The 22,467-nt window shown below is 41.7% G+C and overlaps 1 protein-coding gene across 1 annotated transcript; it reads left to right on the top strand.

Annotated features, from left to right (window-relative positions):
* The first annotated feature begins 1,554 nt into the window (after positions 1 to 1,554).
* wapla (WAPL cohesin release factor a) lies at positions 1,555 to 21,852 on the top strand. The gene is made up of 20 exons (XM_030106406.1): positions 1,555 to 1,853; positions 2,999 to 3,409; positions 3,562 to 4,270; positions 5,040 to 5,347; positions 5,467 to 5,597; positions 6,654 to 6,749; positions 8,451 to 8,645; positions 9,289 to 9,425; positions 10,043 to 10,154; positions 11,085 to 11,315; positions 11,925 to 12,036; positions 12,207 to 12,304; positions 12,613 to 12,689; positions 13,154 to 13,329; positions 13,949 to 14,064; positions 14,169 to 14,399; positions 14,787 to 14,991; positions 18,297 to 18,385; positions 18,480 to 18,575; positions 19,399 to 21,852. The coding sequence occupies exons 2-20, from the start codon at positions 3,025 to 3,027 to the stop codon at positions 19,462 to 19,464; spliced, it is 3,570 nt and encodes a 1,189-aa protein (XP_029962266.1). The 5' UTR covers positions 1,555 to 1,853; positions 2,999 to 3,024; the 3' UTR covers positions 19,465 to 21,852.
* Positions 21,853 to 22,467: the final 615 nt, after the last annotated feature.

The raw sequence follows: 22,467 nt of genomic DNA, 5'->3' as shown, positions 1-22,467 counted from the left end.
GTAACCCACTTGGGTGGGGTTGTTAAATGGCTATTTCCTGCATGGGTTTTCTGCATGGGCAGCTGTCTCAAAAAAAAAAAAAAAAAAAAAAAAAAGAAGGCTAAGTTGATAGACTCAGTTTTCACAAAGAAAGTTAACAAATGAATAAATAAAGGGCCAGCGATTTTGTGTTGGGTTAGTTTGCAGCAGAGATGGGAAACTGTGATTATCACCCTCACTTCCACAAGGCCACACTGATGGATCTTCCTCAGGAATTTATGAGAATCACAGCTGCTGATTTAATGAAAAGTACTACTTGCGTGGCTCTAATTTGAATCATTCATCAGATAGGCAAGTATCCATGCTTTTTTTTTTAACTTCCTCATTAAAGAAAAAAAAAAACCCAAGAAAATTTAAGGAACCATGGCACAGTATTTCATCATACTGACAATGCACACATTGTGGGCGTGCTCCTCATGTTTGTTGTAAATAACTCATCACACTGTTGTAAGAAATGTTTCCCACAGAGCGCAACATCATAATTACAGAGAAGAACTGCACAGAAATTCTCTAAAACAAAGGGAAACAATTCTCCACTTTAGAGAAAATTTACATGGAAAAATGTAATTCGCTATTCCTGCACTCCATATATATATATAATTATATATATTTATATATATATGTATATGTATATGTGTGTGTGTGTGTGTAAATATATATATATATATATATATATATATATATATATATATATATATATATATATATATATATATATATATATATATATATATATATAATCAGATTGTTAATCAAAACGTCGCAGATGCTGTGGTGAATAATTTTCATAAATTTTGAAGTTGCCCTGCTGTGACCCCATTTAAGTTTTGAAAAAGTGTAGGCTATGTTTTTGCTAAACATTCCACAATTAGTACCAACAATTACTACAATTTCAACATGAAACCATTTTTAGTTATACTGTCTGGTGCTAAATACTGTGAAATTAAAAAAAAAAAAAATCTTCAAAAATTTTGCAGTAGGCTATGTTTTTACAAAGTCACTCAAACAGCACAGCTTTGAGGCTGATGCTGTCTCAGCTTCAGTTTCAGTTTTAAGACAAGTTGTTTAAGAAGTCCTGTCTCTTTTCATTTTTTTTCAGCTGTCTTGATGATTTCCTGGGCCAAATTAGAGCAGCCTGAGAGCCCTATGTTTGACAACACTGCATGTTGACCAAGATGCAACAGACATGGGGGATCGACCCAATGCTTCAATTTGCAGAAATATTATGGCTCCTAAGGTCGCTTCAGTAACACCACAGCGTATAGTGAAATGTAACACGATATATGATATTCGAGTGGAGTGATTTGGGCGGTAGTTATTTGGTGATTTTATCAAACGTCCTTTCTTTGGCACGTCTTCAAGTTTAATTCACCCACCGCGGTCCACCAGCGCCCCCTATTGGTCATACCTGTTTCAGGCCTCATCCAATCAGAATCGCGCTTACTTGTAGAGCCCCTGTACACGAGACACTCTCCTCGCTCCTGATTGGTCAGTTTCCCCAGCGCCGCTCAACATGGGGGTCTCGCCAAGCATTGAGGAGGGAGGGGATATTTTAATGGCCGTCAGTAGCACTACTAAATGCAAAAAGTCCGAAATGTTCTTTACATTCAGACTGTATTAGCTGCCAGGGAGCTCAAGACGCGTGTCTCTGGAAACAGACATCGCTTCGCGGTCGCCTTCGGGACAGATATGCGCCTGTAGCGGTGTTTCCGTCGCGTTTGACGGACTTTACCCGCTTGGTTTGTGTGCGGGAAGGAGTGCAGGCCCAGCCGGCTGGCTAAGAAACAAGGTTAGCTCGTCGCTGGAGTTGTAAGGTAACGGAGTGTGCTTGGCTGATCATTATGTGTCCATGCTTTATTTTCAGTGCATTATTAGATGACTTGCGCGTTTAATACTCGAGCATATAGGCGTGATTGCAGTCGGGGGAGAAATGTAAACAGGAGACTCGGGTTAGCCTACTTAGCAAAGCTAAAGGCTAATAGCTAAGTTTACAGCAGTTAACTTTGTAGCAGGCCGAGCTGGAGTTAATACATACAGGTGAGTTGCATGCATGCCGGTAATCCATGCAATGAAGTTAAAGTTTTTTTAAAGTTACTTTATGAACTTTAAATTTGACCATCTACTCAATTCATTTGAACTGCTAATGCTTTTGAAAGATACCCGGCTATAGATTAGCAAGCTAATCATGCTAACTTCGTAGGCTATGCACCGTCAACAGTTGACACAAGTTTGTCACATCGGCTTGCCTAATATCGCCGAAGTTCCTCGTAAAGTTCATTTGCAGTGAATGCAGTTAATCCAAGTTCCTGATGATAAGGTAGCTACTTATCAAACGCTAAAATCATTATTTCATCGTTCAGTCATTGTGGTTGCAAAACATAGTGTGCTCCATTTTCCATCAGTCCTCTGACAGTTGTCTATTAAACCTCATTGATAACACACCTTTTAATCAATTTATTATCAAATATCTTTTTCATTTGGAAGGGTTGGTCTATGGATGGATCAAGCTTTTTTTTTTTTCAAAGAAATATTTCTAATTAAATATAGTCTGTTGTAAATCCTAACCTAAATCTTTGGTGCTGGCAAACACAAGTGTTTCTTGTCCATGATGTGGGATTAACTTTCAGCTGCACAACCTGTCTGTTGGTGCATTGGCCTATTCTGTTCTTGGTAGGACGAGTCGAGTTGTGTAGCTGTTTCAAACATCAAGTGATTTTTTTGCGCGTGCATTGAGACACCTTGCTGAAATCATGTTTAAATTCTTACTGTCTACTTAAAGTACTGGCAAAATGTGGTTCTCATTAAATGGAACTGTGCATAAATGGTGCTGTTCATAGATATTAATGTGACTGTGTATTGCTACGAGTTTAACTAATTTCTTTATTTCAGCAATTAATGTCCCGGTGCTGCAGGGAATTTGTGACACGTTAAATAATCTCTCTCTGTTGTTGTTTCGCAGGGAATATGTAAAATAAAGAAGCCGACATGACATCAAGATTTGGCAAAACGTACAACCGCAAGGGAGGTGAGGCTAATTCAAAATTTGAAGAGGTCTTTTCCAATAAAAAGCCCTCTTTGACCACCAAATGGGGAGAGACTACCTACAAAGCTCAGTTGGGAGGCAAAAGGCCTCAGTTAAAATCTGATGTGTCCGAGCTCTCCAAGAGGCCCAGGCTCGAGGGCAGTGACAACGAGGAAGACCCTTTTGGGTTCGACAGTGATGATGAGTCCAAGACTGTAACTTCTCACAGTGTGTCCCAGAGCAATGTCAGTGAAGGGAGTGCAACAAAGACGGCCACAGTGCCAGCAACCACTACTGCTGTTGCGACTTCTACTCATGGCCCTGCAAGTTCAACGGCTACTTTCACAAGTAAGTAATCAATCCTTAAACAAACTTATCTCAGTCTTGCAAAGCTGCTGCCTCTTTTGTAATATTTCAAAACATGTATTATTTGCTGTGTGCATGTCAATTCATATTTTTTTCGGCAGAGTTATTGAGTGAAATTTTATTTCTGTTCACAGGTAAGCAAATATCAGAGGAGAAGGCTGTTAAAAATAACCAACCCTGGTACACAAGTGCATCTGATAGCAACCAAAAACCTGCTGGTGTGACCTCCTACTCAAACACAGTCCGCTCTGATAATCAGACCCTCTCGGTGTCCCAGAATGTTGCTTCCGTTACCAGTGGTGAGACCTCTAAGCTTTCCACTGATGCACCAGGTGGTAGTAGAGACTTTCAGGCCCCTTCCTCATATGATGGTCTGCCGTCAGAAGAGATGCAAAGTGCAGAAGCGGAGCCCCCCACTGAGCCTCCACCTGAGCCAGTTGACAACATTCCCCCTTCCCCATTTACCCTGAGGGCTTCAAATTGCAAGAAATACCAGCGGCCCAGCCGGCATGGTAAAATGTCATCTGAACTTGCTGAAAACAATAGCAACCAGCCCACTGACGCAGCCAGTGCCCAAGATAAACCCAACAGCGTTGCTTCTGCCGGTGCAAGTGGTGCCGCCACCACTGGTAAAACAGCAGCCAAGCCTGCAGGCAGGGGTGGCGGACGGGTGCGGGATTACACGGTTCTCCACCCGTCCTGCCTGTCTGTGTGTAATGTCACTATCCAAGACTCCATAGAGCGAAGTATGGATGAGCTGGTCACCCCAGCTGCGCCTGCTGACATTGGAGAAGCAGGCCAGATGAAGAAGAAGTCTGATGCACCACCACCCAAACCTACCAGGTAGGTCTAATGTACTTCTACTGGTCTGAATTTGATATCTTAATATTAAAACATTTATTTCTCTTGCTACCCAAATGGTGGGGATTTGTAATATTGGAATTAGTTTTACCGTCCTTGTGTATATGTATGTTTTTTTTTTTTGGTTCTCAAAATGCAGAGTTTTTGATAGAAGTTTAAGGTTTGTGCACCTTCTTGCTGTTTTTCTTTTCCATAGTTTTTGACAGGCAGGTCAGTTTGAATTTAAATCAAGGACAGCAGGAGAGAGAGAGACTTGGTTTCCTACTTGAATATTAAGTCTATTTCTATGATAGCTATATCAAAACAACTCAGGATGACAGAGGCTTGTGCAAATGTGTACTCTCTACACCTTGATGGGTATGTCATTGTCATTATCGCTGCATGAAATGTCAAAGCACCCAGCCTTGCTGAGTAGACATGAATGATAATAAGTACAAAAGAAATATCTTCAGTGAAAGCTCTATAGGTCGAATGTTTCTAGACACCGTCATCAGGAGAATGTTAATACCTTGTAGGTTTCCACATAGTGTCATTGTTTTGTCTGTTTATTTGTCATAATTAGACTTGAAATACATTTTCTATTCATTCAGCCAGATTAATTTTCTGGTACCTACATCATAAACCTTTCCCTCCCCCTGCTTTGTCTAAAAGAGTAATTTTCATTTCTGGCTCTCCTGCAGTTTATGCTTTCCAACATTGAATTCAGCACAACAGTGAAACCATAACTACATTTTACCCTGTATTTTTGTAGGTTCAGGCCCACCCAGACAAAAACTAAGAAGACCAAGACTGAGACCAAGCTGGAGTTCTTTGGCTTTGAGGACAAAGAGGACCAGGGGGGCGACGAAGGTTCTGAGGGCAGCATGGCAGGAAAGAGTAGCTACAAGATCAAATACTTTGGCTTTGATGATTTGAGTGAGAGTGACAGCGATGACGAGAGCTCTCAGGCCAAAGAGAAGAAAGCCAAGAAGGCCGCAGCAGCTTTAGCAGCTCTGAGCTCCAGTGTGGACAGTCCCCATACTAGTGACTCTCAGGACAGCCAGGCCAGCAGCAACACAGGTAGGCTCCTCTGTTTTCCACTTCGAGTTTAATACATCAGCTTTTAAGAAACATTTTAACGCGGGCAGCCTCAAAGATCCTGTGGTTCGTGTTAAAGAACAATCTGTTCCTTTCAACAGATGCTTTTGACTTCTCTGATGACTCGAGTCCCGGTGGCGCTGATGGGCAGAGAGGACGTTCGGGCAAGTCAAGTGACAAATCCAAGGATGGAGGCAGTGGACTGAAGAAGATTTTCAGTGGACCCAAGAAGGTATGTAATTATACAAGAGAGGATCTGGGTTTTTTTTTTCTGCTGTCAATCACAGTTAATTTTGTATCGTGAATTATATAGCTGCTTTGAATTAATGCACGTCAGCTTGAGCAAGGTCAGAACTCTCGAATCAAGAATAGCAATTCAATCTTTGAAATAGAACCTACTGATTGGTCATCGTGGATCATCTCATGTACTTAATGAACTTCTTTCTCGCCAGGGTTTTATCCCAGGTCTAACACAGCTTGGTGTATTGATGTTTAAATGACAGTTGTGTAACGAAATACCGAGCTGATCCAAAAATAGGCTGAGATAATGCGAGAGTGGAGAGCATCAGGGAAAACTGGAGCAAGTGGGCAGAAAAGCAGCTAAACTGAAGCCTACATTCATGTGGATGTCACTTTATGTAATGTACCTCCTGTGATTCAGCAGTCACATAGGGTGAAACTTACAGGTGAAGAATTGTGGCTCTCAACAGGGATGCGCCGGGTCCAACTCCTGACAGCAGTTTCACATTAATTGGTTTAATGCGCATTAAGCAGCACGCACACAATGTTGGTCTCCCGTGTGAAGGAGATCTGAGTTTCACCTCTTGGTCACAGCTCTATTTATCCAATATCTCAGTTCCAATTTGGCAAGTTTGTGATATTTTGTGTTTTTACTCGCATTCGCTCTGTTAGTCTGGGTCATGTTTTGCGTTGGCTCTGGGTTATTTGTGTAGCTCTGTGTATGCTGTATCTACGTCCACGACAAAACTCCGTACATTGTCTTTGTAATGCGTAATTGACTCGTACAACGTGTCATTTTCGGGAAATGTTTCAAGCTGCTTGGGGACTGTTGTGCTCTCCACCAAGGCTGTTTGCTGTCTTAGTCTATCAACCTAATTGCAAGTTGCAGTATTTATGTGTTTAGTTGCATTATTTCACCACAGTAAGAGTTTGTAATGTTCCAAGATCTGTTTTGGAGAGGAGGGATGTGTTTGGGTGTGAGGCTTTTTCATGTTGACAATAATTAATTCTCAGTAATCAGTTCAGTTGTTATATCTGTTTGTTTCAGTCCCCTGCCAAAGCTGTGTATAACGCTCGTCACTGGAACCAACCCGAGCCTGAAGAGATACCCGTGCCTCCGCTGTCACGATCTCAGACTGCCCCGGTAAGATGTTTGACATAAACCTATTATTACATTTATCAACTTCTACATTCCTTTCCTTGTCTTTCAAACTCCTGGAATTAAGTTATTGATAATTGGTGTATTATATAGTTGTGCCAAATGCTGATTGGTGCAGCAGAGACTTGGAGAATTGTTTGAAATGAGGACATCCCCTATTTTATCCCACTATTCTTACTGGGTTTAGTCAGTTTTATTTATTTGAGGGAAAAGAAACCAAGAAAATAAAGTTATTGATCCCAGCTTCATCTATGAAATCAAATTTAAGCTGCCTGTTACCAAATACAACATATTATAGAACTATTGTGTATAAATCAGTGGTCCTGTATTTACAATCAAGCCAAAAGAGATTTACTTGAGTTGACTTTCAGGTGAGTTATATATTGGATAACTGTTCTGCAAATACCATCTTGTAGGACAATACACTTCAGAAATTTGGCCCTTTTATACTACAGTTTAGACCAGGGGTCTGCAACCTTTGTGACCAAAAGAGCCATTTTAGTGACTTCCCGTCTAGTCAAGTTGTTCTGGGGATATAAACCACATTTAACCATTAAAATGAGGCGAATGCAGCTTATGAGGTTTCATATTTGGTCTTATGCACAGACAAAAACTATATCTTCATGATTTTTTAGCTACAGTTCAGAATAGAGCCTTTTATTACATTTAGCCTGTTTTTTTGACGGTTTTGACATTTTTGCGATTTTATCTTCCTTTAAATCGTTTTGGATGCTGTTTTCCTACCCTATTTAATTTTCTTATGTTAGTAATTGGAGAAACTTCAGATTTTTACGCCGTTCTATCTTTTTTTTTTTCTCCCCCATTTCTTGTGGTTTGACCTGTTTTTCCCAAATTTTCTAGTACCTTTTTTGAATTCATTTAAAACTAAGAGTGAAGAATCATATAATAATTAAAAAAAAATTTAAATATTTATTAATGTATCATGGCTTCACGGACAGAGGGACTAAAGAGCCGCAGGTTGCAGAGCACTGGTTTATGAATGATGGAATCCCAGTAACTGTGGGACATGTTTTATTGAATCTGAATTAGTATCAATGTGTTAATATTTATTTACTTCAGTTCCTCATGAAAGTGAAGAGTCAGGAAATATCTTCCTCGGATTAAATCTTTAATTTCCTACATATTTTGGCAGGTGCTCTATAAAGGCTTCATTACCTCCATTTTAAGTTCTTACTTTAAATTCCTGTTTTTATTTTGTGTGCAAAGAAAGCAAACACAATGAAGAGATACTATGTAAGGCAACCTCTAATAACTAGTACCGTTTGGTAACAGAATTCCCCAATCAACTACTGTCTACAATTGACGACATTGTTTACTGGTGTCTTAGTAGTCCACAGTCTTGCAGTAATTACTATAATTACCTTACTGCTGTTCGCATAGAATAATTTTTCCAGACAAGTGAACCAGGCTTTACGCTCACATTCAGTGTGGAATTGTCTCTATGGAAATAATCTTTGCCGAGAGACGAGCTAATGATTCTGGCAACTGGGATTTAAAAGTTGTTGTTAACTTTACACTGCTTCAGCTGACATCTGTTAACAGCTCTTATTAAATACTTTTGTGCTTAACAGACTGTTCAGCTGTGGTAAATCTTGTGGACATGTCATTAAACAGATTTTGTTGCTTTGGTTTGAGCCCCGTTTCCTTTCTTTCTTTCTTCCTTAGGCCGTTTTATCGAGCAGCAGCAGTGGCAGCGGCAGTGGCGGCGGCAGCGGCAGCAAGGACAACAACTCCCATAAAGATGACGGCGTGTTCAAAGCCCCTCCACCACCACCCAAAGTCATTAAGACGGAGACCATCCCCACACGACCCAACCAGGATATTGTCACAACGCTCAAATGCAGAAAAGAACATAAGGAGGTGAGTCCAAAGCATACTGGAGGATTAATTCTTCCTCACCGCAGAGTAAAGGGTCACAGCAAATGTGGAAGAACTCTTATTTTTATTTCTTTCCTGTAATCAACTTGATTCAGAAGCTTTTTTATGTGCCCAGTCCATCAGCTTTTTGCAGTTTTGTACAGGTTACACAGTAAAATCAATATACCTGTTTGATCCACGCAAACTGAAAATAGTTTTGTGAACCTTTGGTGGATTAGAGGACTGTTGCTGTTATTTAAGCCCCTGGTGCAGCTTTCAGTATTAACAGGTGGGCATTCTGGACCCAGAAAAGCTTGTTAGTCACAGATTCCCTCACACTGCTGCAGTCCTAAACTCAGGTCCTCCCTTCTGTGACACGCTGAGCCCACTCATGACATAACTGTTGATCGAATAAACATACCGAGCCAAATACTGATTAGGCCTGAACGCTACCTGCTGAGCTGTTATTGATGGGGGATATTAACACAGTCAGCAATTGCTGGGGATAGAACTAATAGGGGAATTTACCGGTGGGAATGATTCTCCTGCTGTTTTGTATATGCACGTTTCAACGAGCTGATTGTATCTGTGGACAGATGTATCGATTCCCGGTTCACTGTAATTAACCCGTTTCCCCTTCTGCCAGCTGTACACGGTGGTGCAGCATGTGAAACACTTTAATGATGTGGTGGAGTTCGGAGAGAATCAAGAGTTCACAGATGACTTTGAGTACCTTGAGACGGGACTGAAGAGCAGTCAGCCGCTCAACACGCGATGCCTTAGGTACGTGTAAGAATACTCTCGACACCTCTTTCTTTGTGACATTTTACACTGGAGCACTCAAATTCTCCAAGTCTGTCTTGTAATCTTTTTCTCTCCAGTGTCACAATAATGGCCCTGTGTACTAAGTAGATTTTTGAGTAGGATGAAAGGCGCAAGCGCCCGGCACTTAATGTTGTTCATAAAACAACAGTCGATCTACAGGGAGCAACAAAGAGGGAGCAATTCAAAGTTAATATATTTCTAAGAGATTCAATGAATAACATTGTTTTTTAAATTAAGTCAAAGATAGCCCGAGGCTTCGCAAAAGACAGTATGTGCATCTATATTTTTCTTCCTCCCTGTCCTTTCGTGCTCATGCATCTACTGTTTTGTTTTCACCCTCTGTTGGAGTAATAGGCCAAGATGAAGCATGTAGCCTGTTTGTCTGTAAAAATGGAATCCATGCTTGGACTTAAAAAACCTGCAGAAAACCGGGTCTCCTTTTTAGTATTAGCCAGCAGAAATGCAAAATTGAACACACTTGTGATGGAATAGTACACATTTTTATGATGCATGATGATCGGTGCCATGTTGTATCTCGTGTGAGCAACGTCTTGTCGTCTTTATTCATTCTTCAGTATTATCAGCCTGGCCACCCGGTGTGCCATGCCCAGTTTCAGGATGCACCTGCGAGCCAGAGGAAAAGTGGCCCAGGTCTTCAAAATGCTCAGCGACGCTCCGCAGCACCCGGTCAGTTGAACCCTTCACATTACCTCACCTGGCCCTTTCATTGGTTATTTTTATTTTTAATTTATTTATTTTTGTTAATTCCTGTCAGCTTCTCAAAATGATGTAAGGTGCGACAGATGGTAGGACGCTGCAACAGATGGGGATGTTTGCCACTTTTGAATAATTACTGCTTTCATTGTTTATTTTGTCACTCAACCTTTACATTTCTATCAAGTATGAAGCCTTGATGAGCAGCATCTGCTCCCAGCTATTGAATAATCTAAGCTTAACTGTTGGCACCACAGATCGTACAAGGGGGTTCCCCTAATATTTCAGGTTTTTTTTTGTTATTATTGTGTACTGTAGCCCATGTGTTTCAAGTTTTTTTTTCTTTTATTATTATTTTCGTTGAAACTTGCACTGTTTGCTTGGTGGTTTGGTTGGCCAGATGGGAGCCTCTTGCATGCTGGTCTTGGCCCACGGACCTTATGCTTGACACCCCTGTTTAAGCCTGATATAGATTTTTCTGACTAGATGCACCCACACCTGCTTGTTATTGCTGAGTTGTTTCTTAAATTGGCAGCTTGAAGCATTGCTTTCACTTTACAGAGCAGCGTTGAAGTCTTCCTGCCATGGCGAATTTAAAGAATGGGTTTTTGGTTTAAATCTGCACATTTGTAGTATTTACTTAATGGGAAAGATGTTGAATAATGTAACAGGTCAGAATTTATTCAGTCATTTCATTCAAGTTGGATGGTTTTACCAGAGTTGCAGTCATCTTTTCTTGATTTATGAATATCAAGTGGGGAAAAAAACTTTCAACTCCGTTTAGTTATTCCCCTGCTGTGGAATTCATCCCACCTAATTCAAGCATTTCTGTACCGATGATGATTCATTAGTAGTCAAGCCCGCTCAAATCAGTATCTATCTTCCCTCACCTCATCCTACCAGAACCTCGCTCTGTGCACGGCTGCCCTCATGTACATTCTGAGTCGGGATCGTCTGAACATGGATCTGGACCGGGCGTGTCTGGAGCTGATGATCAAGCTGCTGGAGATGGACCAGGACTACTCGGGCCAGGAGGACCAGCTGACCGCAAAGGAGGTGGCGAAGGTCAAGGAGAAGATCCGGAAGCTTTGTGAGACGGTGCACAACAAGCACCTTGACCTGGAAAACATCACGGTGGGTCGTCAACAAATAAATCGTGTGGATATTTGAGTTTCAGTAATGACCTTGTCAAATTCATTCGGCTTTTTTTTTCAAGCTGTGCTTTAAAATGGCGTGATTATAAACGTTTCAGTGAAAACTGAATCTAATTAATGGACTCAATAGGTGTTGTTTATTTGTGTGTCCTTGTTTCCTTGAACTATTCACCAGTCTATAATCCTGAGCTGTCAGTTTAAGTGGAGTACAAATTAATGTATTTAAAGACATTTATGCTCTTGTCCTTGTTGAAATATAGTGGATTTCTTTCTGAATTCCCATTAGTGTGTTTTAAATTAGTTTTATGTCAAAATGGAAACCCACTGCTATGATCTGAAAATAAGATGAGCCTGATTATAAACGACACTTTCACAGATTAAATGTCTTTTTCTCCCGGAAAACATTGTCTTTACTGATCTAAATATCATAAGAAGTCACGATATTAACCAGCTGATAAAATGACTGGTAATGCTTCTCAGATGTTCCCTTGCTGCAGAAGGTGTCATTTGAAAGGATATCCTCACAGCGTTCCTATAATCCTTGTGTTGAAAGTCTAATTAAAGGGTGCCACATGTTTTCTCTGTGTAGACTGGCCACCTTGCCATGGAGACGCTGCTCTCGCTGACCTCCAAGAGAGCCGGGGATTGGTTCAAAGAAGAGCTGCGGCTCCTCGGAGGCCTGGACCACATCGTAGACAAAGGTGAGCGTCATGCGGTCTTCCTGATCATCTTCATGCACTAAAATCAATTGGCTTACTTGACTCTGTGGATTGTGCATGTGCTCGAATGCCTTTGAAATGTCAAAGCTGCTCACTCTGGTGCAGCTGTAAAAGAGGTGCTGTAGTCACCTGTCGCGTCTTTGTTGTCGCAGTGAAAGAGTGTGTGCAGAACCTGAGCCAAGAGGATGACAAGGAGAACCTTGTAGCGTCGTTATGGGGAGCTGAGAGATGCCTGAGAGTGCTTGAAAGTGTAAGTACAGTTCTGTCTATTCAGTGTCTCCCGCTTCCCAAAGTCATACCAGAGTGACACTCAAGGACAAGAGTAATTGAGTAGTGAGCTGTGAATTGGCTGATAACTTTTATTGTTACCTAATCAAAAGCATTGTTTAAAACACTGAGCGGCTCTTATTAGACTATCTCTCCCAAAACGCCATTGATCAAACGTCTGAGCCAAACATAAGTGTCTCTCCTCATTTTGTCTCCCTTGACTCTTACTGGAGCCTTTCATTGTACTCTCCCCTCTATTGATTTAATTTCTCTTTCATCTCCTGCCAACAGGTGACAGTGCAGAACCCTGAAAACCAGGGCTACTTGATTGCCTACAAAGACTCACAACTCATTGTCTCTTCTGCCAGGTGAGCAGCAGCTATCGCTTGAAGCGATTATTGACTGAACACAGACTCACACTGAGGCAGCCACCGTTATTACAACATTTCATTCAGTTTACCTTCGTAGTTTTTGTAACATCACTTTCCCCATCATAAAGAACAACTGTCTCCAGGGTGTTATGGTGGTATGGGTTTTTAACTTTTATATCTGTTAATGAAAAACTATTACAAAATACCCCGTAAATGGAAGACTGGTTTGAAAATATCAGCACTGGGACTTCTCCAGATACCAATTATGAATTATAGGCTACGTTGAATCTTACCTTTAACTTTGGATAAGCACCAATATTAATTTGTTTTGGGGGACACAGCAGAGCCGTGATACATTTTGTAATTATTTTTCCATTACAGAGATTCCTGCTATCACACTTGTCTTTGTGCTTTTTTTTTTTTTTTTTTCCCAATCAATATCTTGTTCTTAATTTCTACAGAGCTTTGCGTTACTGTGAGGACATGATCCAGCGGTACAGCAGGGCATTAAACAACAGCTCGGTGTCCTCATCTGGCGCAACACTCCCCCACTGCAGCTTCAGTAATGTGGGCAAGGCAGTGGAGGACTGCATGAGAGCTGTCATTGGAGTGCTGCTCAACCTGACTCACGATAATGGTATCCCCTGTTACAACCTTTGCTTTTGTCTTCATGTAGTTGCTTCTCTTTTTTTCCTCTTTTTTTGACGTAGTAATGAAAATGGTTCGGTAATGTGTTACTCGGGATGTGCTAATTACATTTTTTTTAAAGGACGAGTGCGAGCGCTAACCTTGAGCTGCACATCGCAGTGAACAATGTCTGCGTCAATGCTGCACGCATGCCACGGCTCACTGTGGATGAGTGCGTCAGTCTTACTTTAATAACGTGAAATGTAGTGAGCCCCGGAACTCTTGAGCAACGTAGCACATCGTGGCGCTACTGGAGCCATGCATTGATGTTACTCTGCTGGTCCAAATGCCACTAATGGTTAAGCTGCTCATGTTGTACTCCTGGTGACTGGTATATATACTGGTATCTGCGTCAGTGCATCCCTCTTAGTTTATAATACAACATATTCATAATGATGCTCAACTCATTGCAAGATCAGTAGACTTATGTCGCATCTTGATTTAGTCTTTTAAATGTTGCCAGTTCAGCCATCATGTTGGCCTTATGGTCCGTTTACCATCAAATGCGCAGTAATATCCTGTCAACCAATATGAGCAGGGTGTCCTAAAGACGCTCCTTTTGTGTGCAGAGTGGGGAAGCACGAAGACAGGTGAGCAGGAGCAGTTAATAGTGACTGCGCTCAACTGCGTCCTCCGGGTGCCGCGTTACATCCCTCAGGAGCAGCGCTTCGACGTGCGAGTCCTGGTGAGATTCCCTGGGAAAACAAACCGTCTCTTCGACATCACAGCTGTCGACAGTGTCTGTATGCCGCACTTACATTTGTATGTGTGCTCTGTTGTGTTTACCAGGGCCTGGGTTTGTTAATTAACCTTGTGGAGTACAGCTCCAGGAACCGGCACTGTCTGGTGGACATGGAGTACACCATCGACGACACCTGCCTGGAAGACAGCCTGATACAGTCTGCTGACCCGACACAATCGGACACAGCAGCCCAGTCAGCAGCACCGAGCACGGCCGCGAGTCAGGGAGACGGGCCTGACAAGCCCAAATCCTCCGGTGCTTTGGCAGCCCTGGTGAAGGTAGGAAGCCTGTTAGTGTATTCATGAATATTTGAACAGTTGGTATACAGATTTGTTTTGTTTGTGCATTGTTGTAAACGCACAAATCTGTAATTGTTTGCCAGGTGTGCCTGTAAAATACAACTGATGGGTCCTCAAGTCATTTTAATTACTCTCTTGTTTTATGGTTAACATTATTTCAATGTTCTTGCTTCATTTGTCATTTTGAACAAACGGGAGATGAACTCTTCATCCTCAAGACTTAAAATCTGTTCTTCTGACCTCAGAATGAAAAACGGAAGTTCTTAGATCTTTCAAAGTCTTTGAATTATAATATTATGAGGCCCGTGAGACCGATTAGGGTTTGAAGTTGAAGTTCACATGTGTTTATCTCCATCTGAATCCCAGCTCTTCCTCGAGAGGGAGGCTGCTGCCATCCTGGCAGAGGCGAAGACTGACAACCTCATCAGTGAAGCCCCGAAGCCGGCGTTGGACCAAAGTGGAGAGTGGCAAGAGACGTCGGGAGAGATCCAGTGGGTGGCATCTGAAACCAACAACGACAGCCAAGCTGAAAAGAAAGAGGAAGAAGATGAAGAGTTGGACCTAAATAAAGGTAGGCTCGCATGTTTGTTTCTGAAGTTGTTTGTGTGTCTGTGAGAGAGGCTGCTTTTAGCCTTGGCTGAAATCTTAATCTAAATAAATGTGCTTAATGCACCAGCAGTGATTTCTGCATAATGACTGCCTAATTACTTTTTTTTTTTTTTCTTGGCTTCTCAACTAATTAGGGTTAGAGGAAGAAAAAGTGGTTAATGTGTCAGGCCCACTAAACTGCAGCATACCACCAAATTATAGAAGCTTTTAAATGAAGTCCACACCCAGGACTGCTGAATTGATGTGCCGATTAGTCACAGAAAACCCAAAAAAAGAAAACTGATTTGGAGAGTGGACTTCCCATATTTCAACCTGAAGCGGCCGATTCCCACCCCCTCAGCTTTAACTGTTCAGGGCTTTTTGAAGATTTTCAGACAGATATCAAAAAGTTCCTTCCCCAACATTCACAGTTTTTCCCAAGTCTCAGCAGACTTCTGTGGATACGCTGTGACATGTTAAGTACAAAGTCGTGCAGTAACTATGAGATCATTCCACTGCTGCCAACGATGACACACAATGCGCATTACTTGTTTCACATTTAACTTTAATGCTCATGAGGCAGAAGTATAATGATGCTTGCGTCTGTGATTTAGATCTGCTGTGAAAGTCAATCGTCCATAGATTCGAATCCATGGTGAAAAAACAAGGAATTCACAGTGAACTTAATGTGCTTCATAATGTTTTAATTTTGTGAATTGCATATTGAGAAATGCAAACCCTATTCTAATGTGGCCATTGTAATTGGGGAAAAAAAAAACTGAATTAAAATGACTTTGAGGCATTGAAAGACTCAGTGGTTTAAATTGTAATGTGATTTGTGAATTTCAACTCTAAAGCCTGAAGTCTCAGAGATATTCTGTGGCTACCATGCAGAAACTTTTGATAACTGCAGCAGTGTCTTCAGAATGTTATATAAAGACACAGGAAAAAAAAAAAATGTATTGATGAATTCTGCAGCCGAACACAAAAGACCGTGACTAGATGGAGCATAAAAAAGGCACATTGTCTAAAAAACTTTTTTGGTCCGCTTAAAGACACCGTCCCTTTACAAGGACCATATCAGAAAAAAGTTTAGCTGATAAAATTTTTAATGGCATAGATTTTATTTCGCCATGCACGATGGTACAGTGTTTTAGCGTGTGTGTGTGTGTGTGTGTGTGTGTGTGGGGACTGAAACCAACGACCCCTCGACCCTGTGCAGGATTAATTCGCCTGGAAGATGGATGATTTGAAATAGAACATGAAGACTTCTGAATCAAACTCGTACTTAGCATTCATTCTAAGACTAACTACTACCACGCATCGCTCATGATCTGCATGTATTTAATGGATTGCGAGTTGCAGAGTGAATTCAGCAGGTCGACTCAGACGAGGTTGAGCTGATTGATTGAAGCAGTTGAGGATATCGGACGCGTCCATCCTGGAAAGCTGCTCTTTGCTGTCCGTCTGACCGTCCTGCCGAATGATAAAATGCGGTCTAATTAGTTTTGATGCGTTTGGCTGAATGTGCTCCTGTGCTCTCTGGCATTCATCCGACTGCCTCTGTCAGCCGCAGTGAAATCATCAATGACTGCCGACATGTGAGCAGCGCTGACAGTCATACATCTCCAACCTACAACAGAAGCAACGCCACGCTGACATTTTTTGAGTCTTCTCACTTCCCCCTTCATGTTGAAGGGATTGATTTTTGTTTCATCAGTCCACACAACTTTGTTTGACAGCTCCAGCAGTTTCTTTTTGGATGTTTTTATTAACGGCACCCCAGCCGTTTTGTTTCATTCCTACCAGCGATTTGTACTGAAGTCCTCTGGGCCTCGTGTCCTCTCGATTGTTGATGAGAAACGTTTGCTTGCATGTATCCTAGAGAGCTGCTTTGACTCCATGTATGCCATAAAGGGTTTTTTTTGTTTTATTTTTCTCCACACAAATGACTTTCTGCTCAACAGGACCTGTGTTCCTCAGTGTAGCAGTATTTCCTGTGAGCAGCTGCTTTGAAATAATGGAAAAAACACCCTTTGTCATTGACATTGATTTTTTTTTTCTCATTTTTTACTGCTTTGTAGCGTCTATTTTTTTTTTCTCTCTTGCATGCTCACCTCTTTGTCTCATATCGACACACAACGCAACCTCGGCTTAAATGTTCAGTTTGGTCAGAAAATTAAAATAGCACGAAATCTGTAGAGAAACCTAGAATTGGGATGGGGCCGATCCCATCAAGTATCGGTATCTGGTTCTGATAAAACTTAATTCGTGGATCGGATTTTTCCGTTCAGAAAATCCATTCAGCATTTTGCATCCAGCTGCCGGAGCCGCTGGTAGCACTGTGGCTCGCTAACTTTTCATGACAACACGTCGGCTGTTTGAGCGTGAATGTTTACACTTGTTGCACTTTTCCTTTATTTCAAAAACTTTGATTCGTTGCTGCAACATGAGCAAGAATGAACCTAATTTCTGCTGTTCAGATGAATCAGCCCTTTGTATTTTATCTGGAGAGGGTTTGTGTTAGAGAAGTTTATGCTTTGTATCTGTCTGGAATTGAATAAGTATCGACTGTCAGTTTGAAACCCTCAGTGGCGTATATTTGTTTTCAGTAAGGGGTTTTCTTGTTAATAGATTTTCTGTTTTTCTGGCTTTCTTGTGTTGCCTTACACTTACCTCAAGTTGCCTTTAGGGTCATACATTTCATACTTTACTGTAGAGAGAAGTTTATTATAGCCTCATAAAATCAACCATAAAGAGAACAGAGCTCTGGGATTGGAATAATATCTGTATCAGGATCGGATCAGAAGTGTGGGAAAAAAAATGTGGATCAGTGCATCCCTAATTTAGAAGCTAACTATTGATTTACTATTGGGCACGATGTGTACAAAATTGTCAGTGGATTATCTAATTATGACTTAAAACTTTCCACAATATCTCTGAGACTAATAGAAATGAAAATATGATCCAGACCACAGTAAATGCAGAACCATCCTGCAGCACATGAAATCTGACTGGATGGAAAGAATGTCTCAAGTTTGAATCCGGGCTTTTTGTGTGTGGTTTGCATGTTCTTCCTGTGTGCACATTGGTGGTTTTCCCAATTAGTACTCTGGTTTCTTCCCAATGTCCAAAATGATGCTTGATTTCAGGCTGTAAGTGAAGCACACACTTCAACTTGTCCAAGTGGTGTGTGTGTGTGTGTGTGTGTGTGTGTGTGTGTGTGTGTGTGTGTGTGTGTGGAATGTAATTGTAAACTCCAGTGTTGTTTCTCTGTGTTTTCTGTAGCTCTGCAGCATGCGGGCAAGCATATGGAGGACAGCATTGTTGCCTCCTACACCGCCCTGCTGCTGGGTTGCCTCTGCCAGGGAAGCCAGGTGACGATCTCACAAACACAGATGTACACAGCAGTAATGATTTCTTTTAGTGCCTTTCACAAGGATGCTAATGCTGCTGCTTCACTGTCCTCAGATAAATGTGACTACTGTAAGAGAGCATCTACCTAAAGGGGATTTCTCCATCATGACAGAAATGCTGAAGAAGTTCTTGAGTTTCATGAACCTCACTGTGAGTATGAATTTCAGGGTCAGCGCTGCATCAATCACTGATGCATGAAGATGTTGACACTTGGTTCCAGTGGAAACTGAATTGCAGACACAGAAGGCCGTTTAATTCCATCCTCATAAAGACGTCAAGCAAGACCGTTTCAGGTTTTTAGAACATAATGTGCAAATCAGTGTTTGAAGGTTTGCGATCGAGCAGGATTTCATATTTCCCTTCAGTTCCAAATAATTTAATTTTTGTGCACTTCTATTCAGCTTCTCTTTTTTTTTTTTTTCTCCCAGAAACCCTTGAAAGCAAGTGAGGAGGAAAGCTTTTATTTCTGTTTATTTTCAGTAATGAAAAGACTGGCGCATGCAAAGTGTTTGAAATGGCTGTGAAGACTATTATGAAAGGCCCTATGATTGTTGCTTATCTGAAATGTCTCAATAGCTGCTCGACAATCACTTCCACAGCTCCTAATGGTTCTCTGCTTTGGTAAAACAGGCTTTATGATTCAAAATTGATGAATAAAATGCCACCAAGTAAATATTTCCTTATTTTTTGGCCAATCGACCTAATTCAGGTACTCATAACCACTAATATAAATTCAGAGCCGTCATTAAAGAATAATTCAAGGATAAAAATACACAAGTTATAGCCGCAGATGTGTGTTTTGCAGCTGTTTTAAGTGCGACTCGTGCTGTCAGGACTGTAGACTGGAACCATCTGTTTTCATCAGTTTGAAAGGAAGCTTCAGCATGCAAAAAAAAAAAAAAAAAACCCCACTGTCTGTGTCTGAAGATGGAGCTCTCACACTCTGGTTTCTCCTTTCTTTGGCTCCACACAGTGTGCAATGGGCACCACAGGACAGAAGTCCATCTCACGGGTCATCGACTACCTGGAGCACTGTTAACAAACAACCAACTACCGCGAACTCCTTCTCCGACTGCACAGATCAGAGGGATCCCAGGCCACTCTGGTCCCTCCAGCCCAACAGTAGCCACAGTGGGGGGGCGTTGGAGTCCCAGCAGCATTCCCTGCACTTAAACTGATCGCCCATGTTGTGATCACTCTCAAATCAAACAGATCAAGGCAGGCACACAGACACACACAATCACTCACCCCCCCACACACACACAGACACACACACACAGACACACACAGACACACACAGAGCGTCACTCCCTTTCTGGAGCACAGCCTGAACCAAAGCACTTCACAGCTGACAGACATGCAGATTTCTTCAGTTTCTCTCGGCTAACAGGCACATTAGGAGTCAGTCCCAGGTTCATTCTCAGGTGGGAAGCAGACAGAGGCGAGGCTCAGTCCACCAGGCTTCTCGGTAATCCGTGGATTTCCCGACGAGACGGACGGCGCAGACTTGCGGGTGCGTCGAGGTGGCAGGAGCGGGCCGCTCAGGACAGCGCTCCTGTCCCGCCACGCGCCTCTGCTTCTGGTTTCACGCTGGAGTGTTGAACCCCCGAATCAAATTTTCTGGATCGCTGCGTTAATCTCTGCTTACCCACATCCAAGCCAAGGGTGAAATAATTGATTAGCATGAAAAACAATCATCTTCATGGATGTTGGAATGATGTCTCTCTATGTAAACATGTGTGGAATGATTTTGAATGCATACATCCATTTATTGATGTGTGTGCAGTTGGCTTGAATGTTTAAGGGAAAATAACTCTGTAGATTTAATTTCTGTCTTTTCTTTTGTGAACTTTGGGCAGGTGTTCGCTCATTATCTTTTAAAACCTTTGTTTTTTCTTCCTCCACTGTGGGCATTTTTGTTTCCCTCGAATCTTGATTGCCTGTTTAAATTAACACTGCGTGACAAGCTGATTTTAGGAACGCGTCCCTCATTTATTAGATAATGGAAGTTCAGAATTACAAGCTAATATGAAATGTGGATTTCCTTCACACCCATTCTCATCCTGGTCCTTTTTGTTTCCTCTTTTTTTTTTTTAGTTCATGTAGATTATTTAAATTTTAATGAATTCATCTGTGTGTAATTACAGTATGCATTTAAATCACACGTATAACATGTGATTACTTACTCAGAATGATGGTTGTGCTTCCTTTTGAACTCATAAAATTCATGAAGTTTTATTTTTAAGTATTTAAGTCGATGCTTTCTCCCGTGTAAATGCAAAGTCTTTACCTTGTGAGATGCCATTCATGTCAAAAGTTTCACCTCATGTTCGATTAAACCCGGTACTGCGTGACGGCTTGGTGGCTGGACATACGGCACGTATCCCCATGCAACTAGATAAATGATTAATTTGTGATGTGCACGCAGAGAGGAAGTAGCATAATTGGGACTTTTGCACATTAAGAGTTTCCCCCGATCCTTCAAAGGAGCAGAATTTGCTGAATGAGCTGAAAACCTTTGCTGAGTGAGCGTATTTTTAGCCATACACATGGACTGCATGTGACTGGAAGTTGGCAATACATATTCGTCTTGGCACAACGCCGCTGTGAGAATGACGTTCAGGCGGCGTATCGCTGAACAAATGTTACGACTCCAGACTGAACCTTCCCTCTGTCGCTGGCCACCTCCCGATCCCACCTGTTAGTTCATCTGGAGATGAAGTTCTCCCGCTAAACTATTGCTTTCGTTTATCTCCCTTTGGGGAAACTCAGTTTAACACTTCAACTGGTTAAAGCCAGATAATGACCGAAACTTTCTGTATTTAATAAAAATACATTCAGCGCTCGTGGTAATGAAATGAATGACTGCTCTGTATGTCCAGCCACATTTAGCGTCATGTTCATTCGTGACATTATCCCATCATCCATTGAGCTCCCTTTTATTTATTCTACTGTAGTGTCAATTTTGGAAAAAAAAAAATGCAAAACACACAAAAAAAAAACACCAACCTGTGATAACCTTTTTGAAAAGCCTCTGTCTTGTACTGCTCACATGTATGATCACTGATTTGAATGACAGCCATACCTGTACAAACATTGGTTTTCTCTGGTTTGTAGGGCTGCAGTGAGCATAACTGCAACTGTGTTTACTGTTCGATTACTTTGCAAACTTCTGGTCTGAATGGATTTTAGAATGTAAATACCTCTGTACATAGCAGTTAATGGACATTTAAAAATGCTTAGACTACTTTTTTCCCTGGAGCTGATATTTTTATTTTATACAATATTTCTGAGTTGTTTGGAAAAACAGAAATTGCAGGAAGAGACAAAAAAAAATGTTTGTACCCGTTTCAAGGACATTGTCTTTGGTTACCTGTAAATAGTTGTATCTCAAAAAGAAAAAAAAAAAAAAAAGTTGCTACTTTCAGTACACTCCTTATGTGTTTTCTTTCTTTAGCTGTTTTCTTTTATTTCCAGATGTCTAACTTTTTTTTTTTTTCCCCCCTCCGTGTTCAGAGATGCAGGAGGTGAAAAGCTTTGCCCAACAGAAGTAGCGTTTAGTTTCCTTTTGGTATTCATGCAAGCGGCAGTCACTGAATGAATGCTTAACTCTGTATTCTGGCTTGCCTCCCCGCATGTAACCCTGCAGAACAGTTAAGTGAAAGTGTGTGAAGGTGTGTGTGTGTGTGTGGGGTGGGGGCGGGGGCGCATGTGCAAACTCCGGTTTTCTCTCCCTCTCGTTCCCTGACAAACTGACTGGGATGGAGTGAGTGGGAAAAGCGTGGTCCGTGTACTTAGCGGCACTCAGCGGTGACAGTTTGTGGACACGGCCCCTCAGCTTGACTGACTGCTGCATAATGGAAACAAAAGATTCCCGTTGCAGTTGCTCGCTGGGAGTCAAACTTACAAATAGCTCGGGGAGTGAGGGGGGAATGCGCCGAAATGCTATCTGGCAACAGCGATTCCGTTGCAGGCGACAGCTGTGTCAACTGCGATTCGGCGAGCGGGGAACAGATTCAGCTTTTAAGTCGGAAACGTCAGG

The sequence above is a fragment of the Salarias fasciatus genome, chromosome 13 (assembly GCF_902148845.1).
Source record: "Salarias fasciatus chromosome 13, fSalaFa1.1, whole genome shotgun sequence".
NCBI lineage: Eukaryota > Metazoa > Chordata > Actinopteri > Blenniiformes > Blenniidae > Salarias > Salarias fasciatus.
Note: the sequence above shows the minus strand (reverse complement) of the source record. Positions and strands in the feature narration are given on the sequence as shown.

What these genes read in the sequence shown, in the direction of transcription:
- wapla (XM_030106406.1), top strand. Translation starts at nt 3,025, where the DNA reads ATGACATCAAGATTTGGCAAAACGTACAACCGCAAGGGAGGTGAGGCT. An exon ending in CCACCACCCAAACCTACCAG is followed by an intron (nt 4,271 to 5,039) that starts GTAGGTCTAATG and finishes GTATTTTTGTAG; the next exon opens with GTTCAGGCCCACCCAGACAA. An exon ending in CACGATCTCAGACTGCCCCG is followed by an intron (nt 6,750 to 8,450) that starts GTAAGATGTTTG and finishes TTTCTTCCTTAG; the next exon opens with GCCGTTTTATCGAGCAGCAG.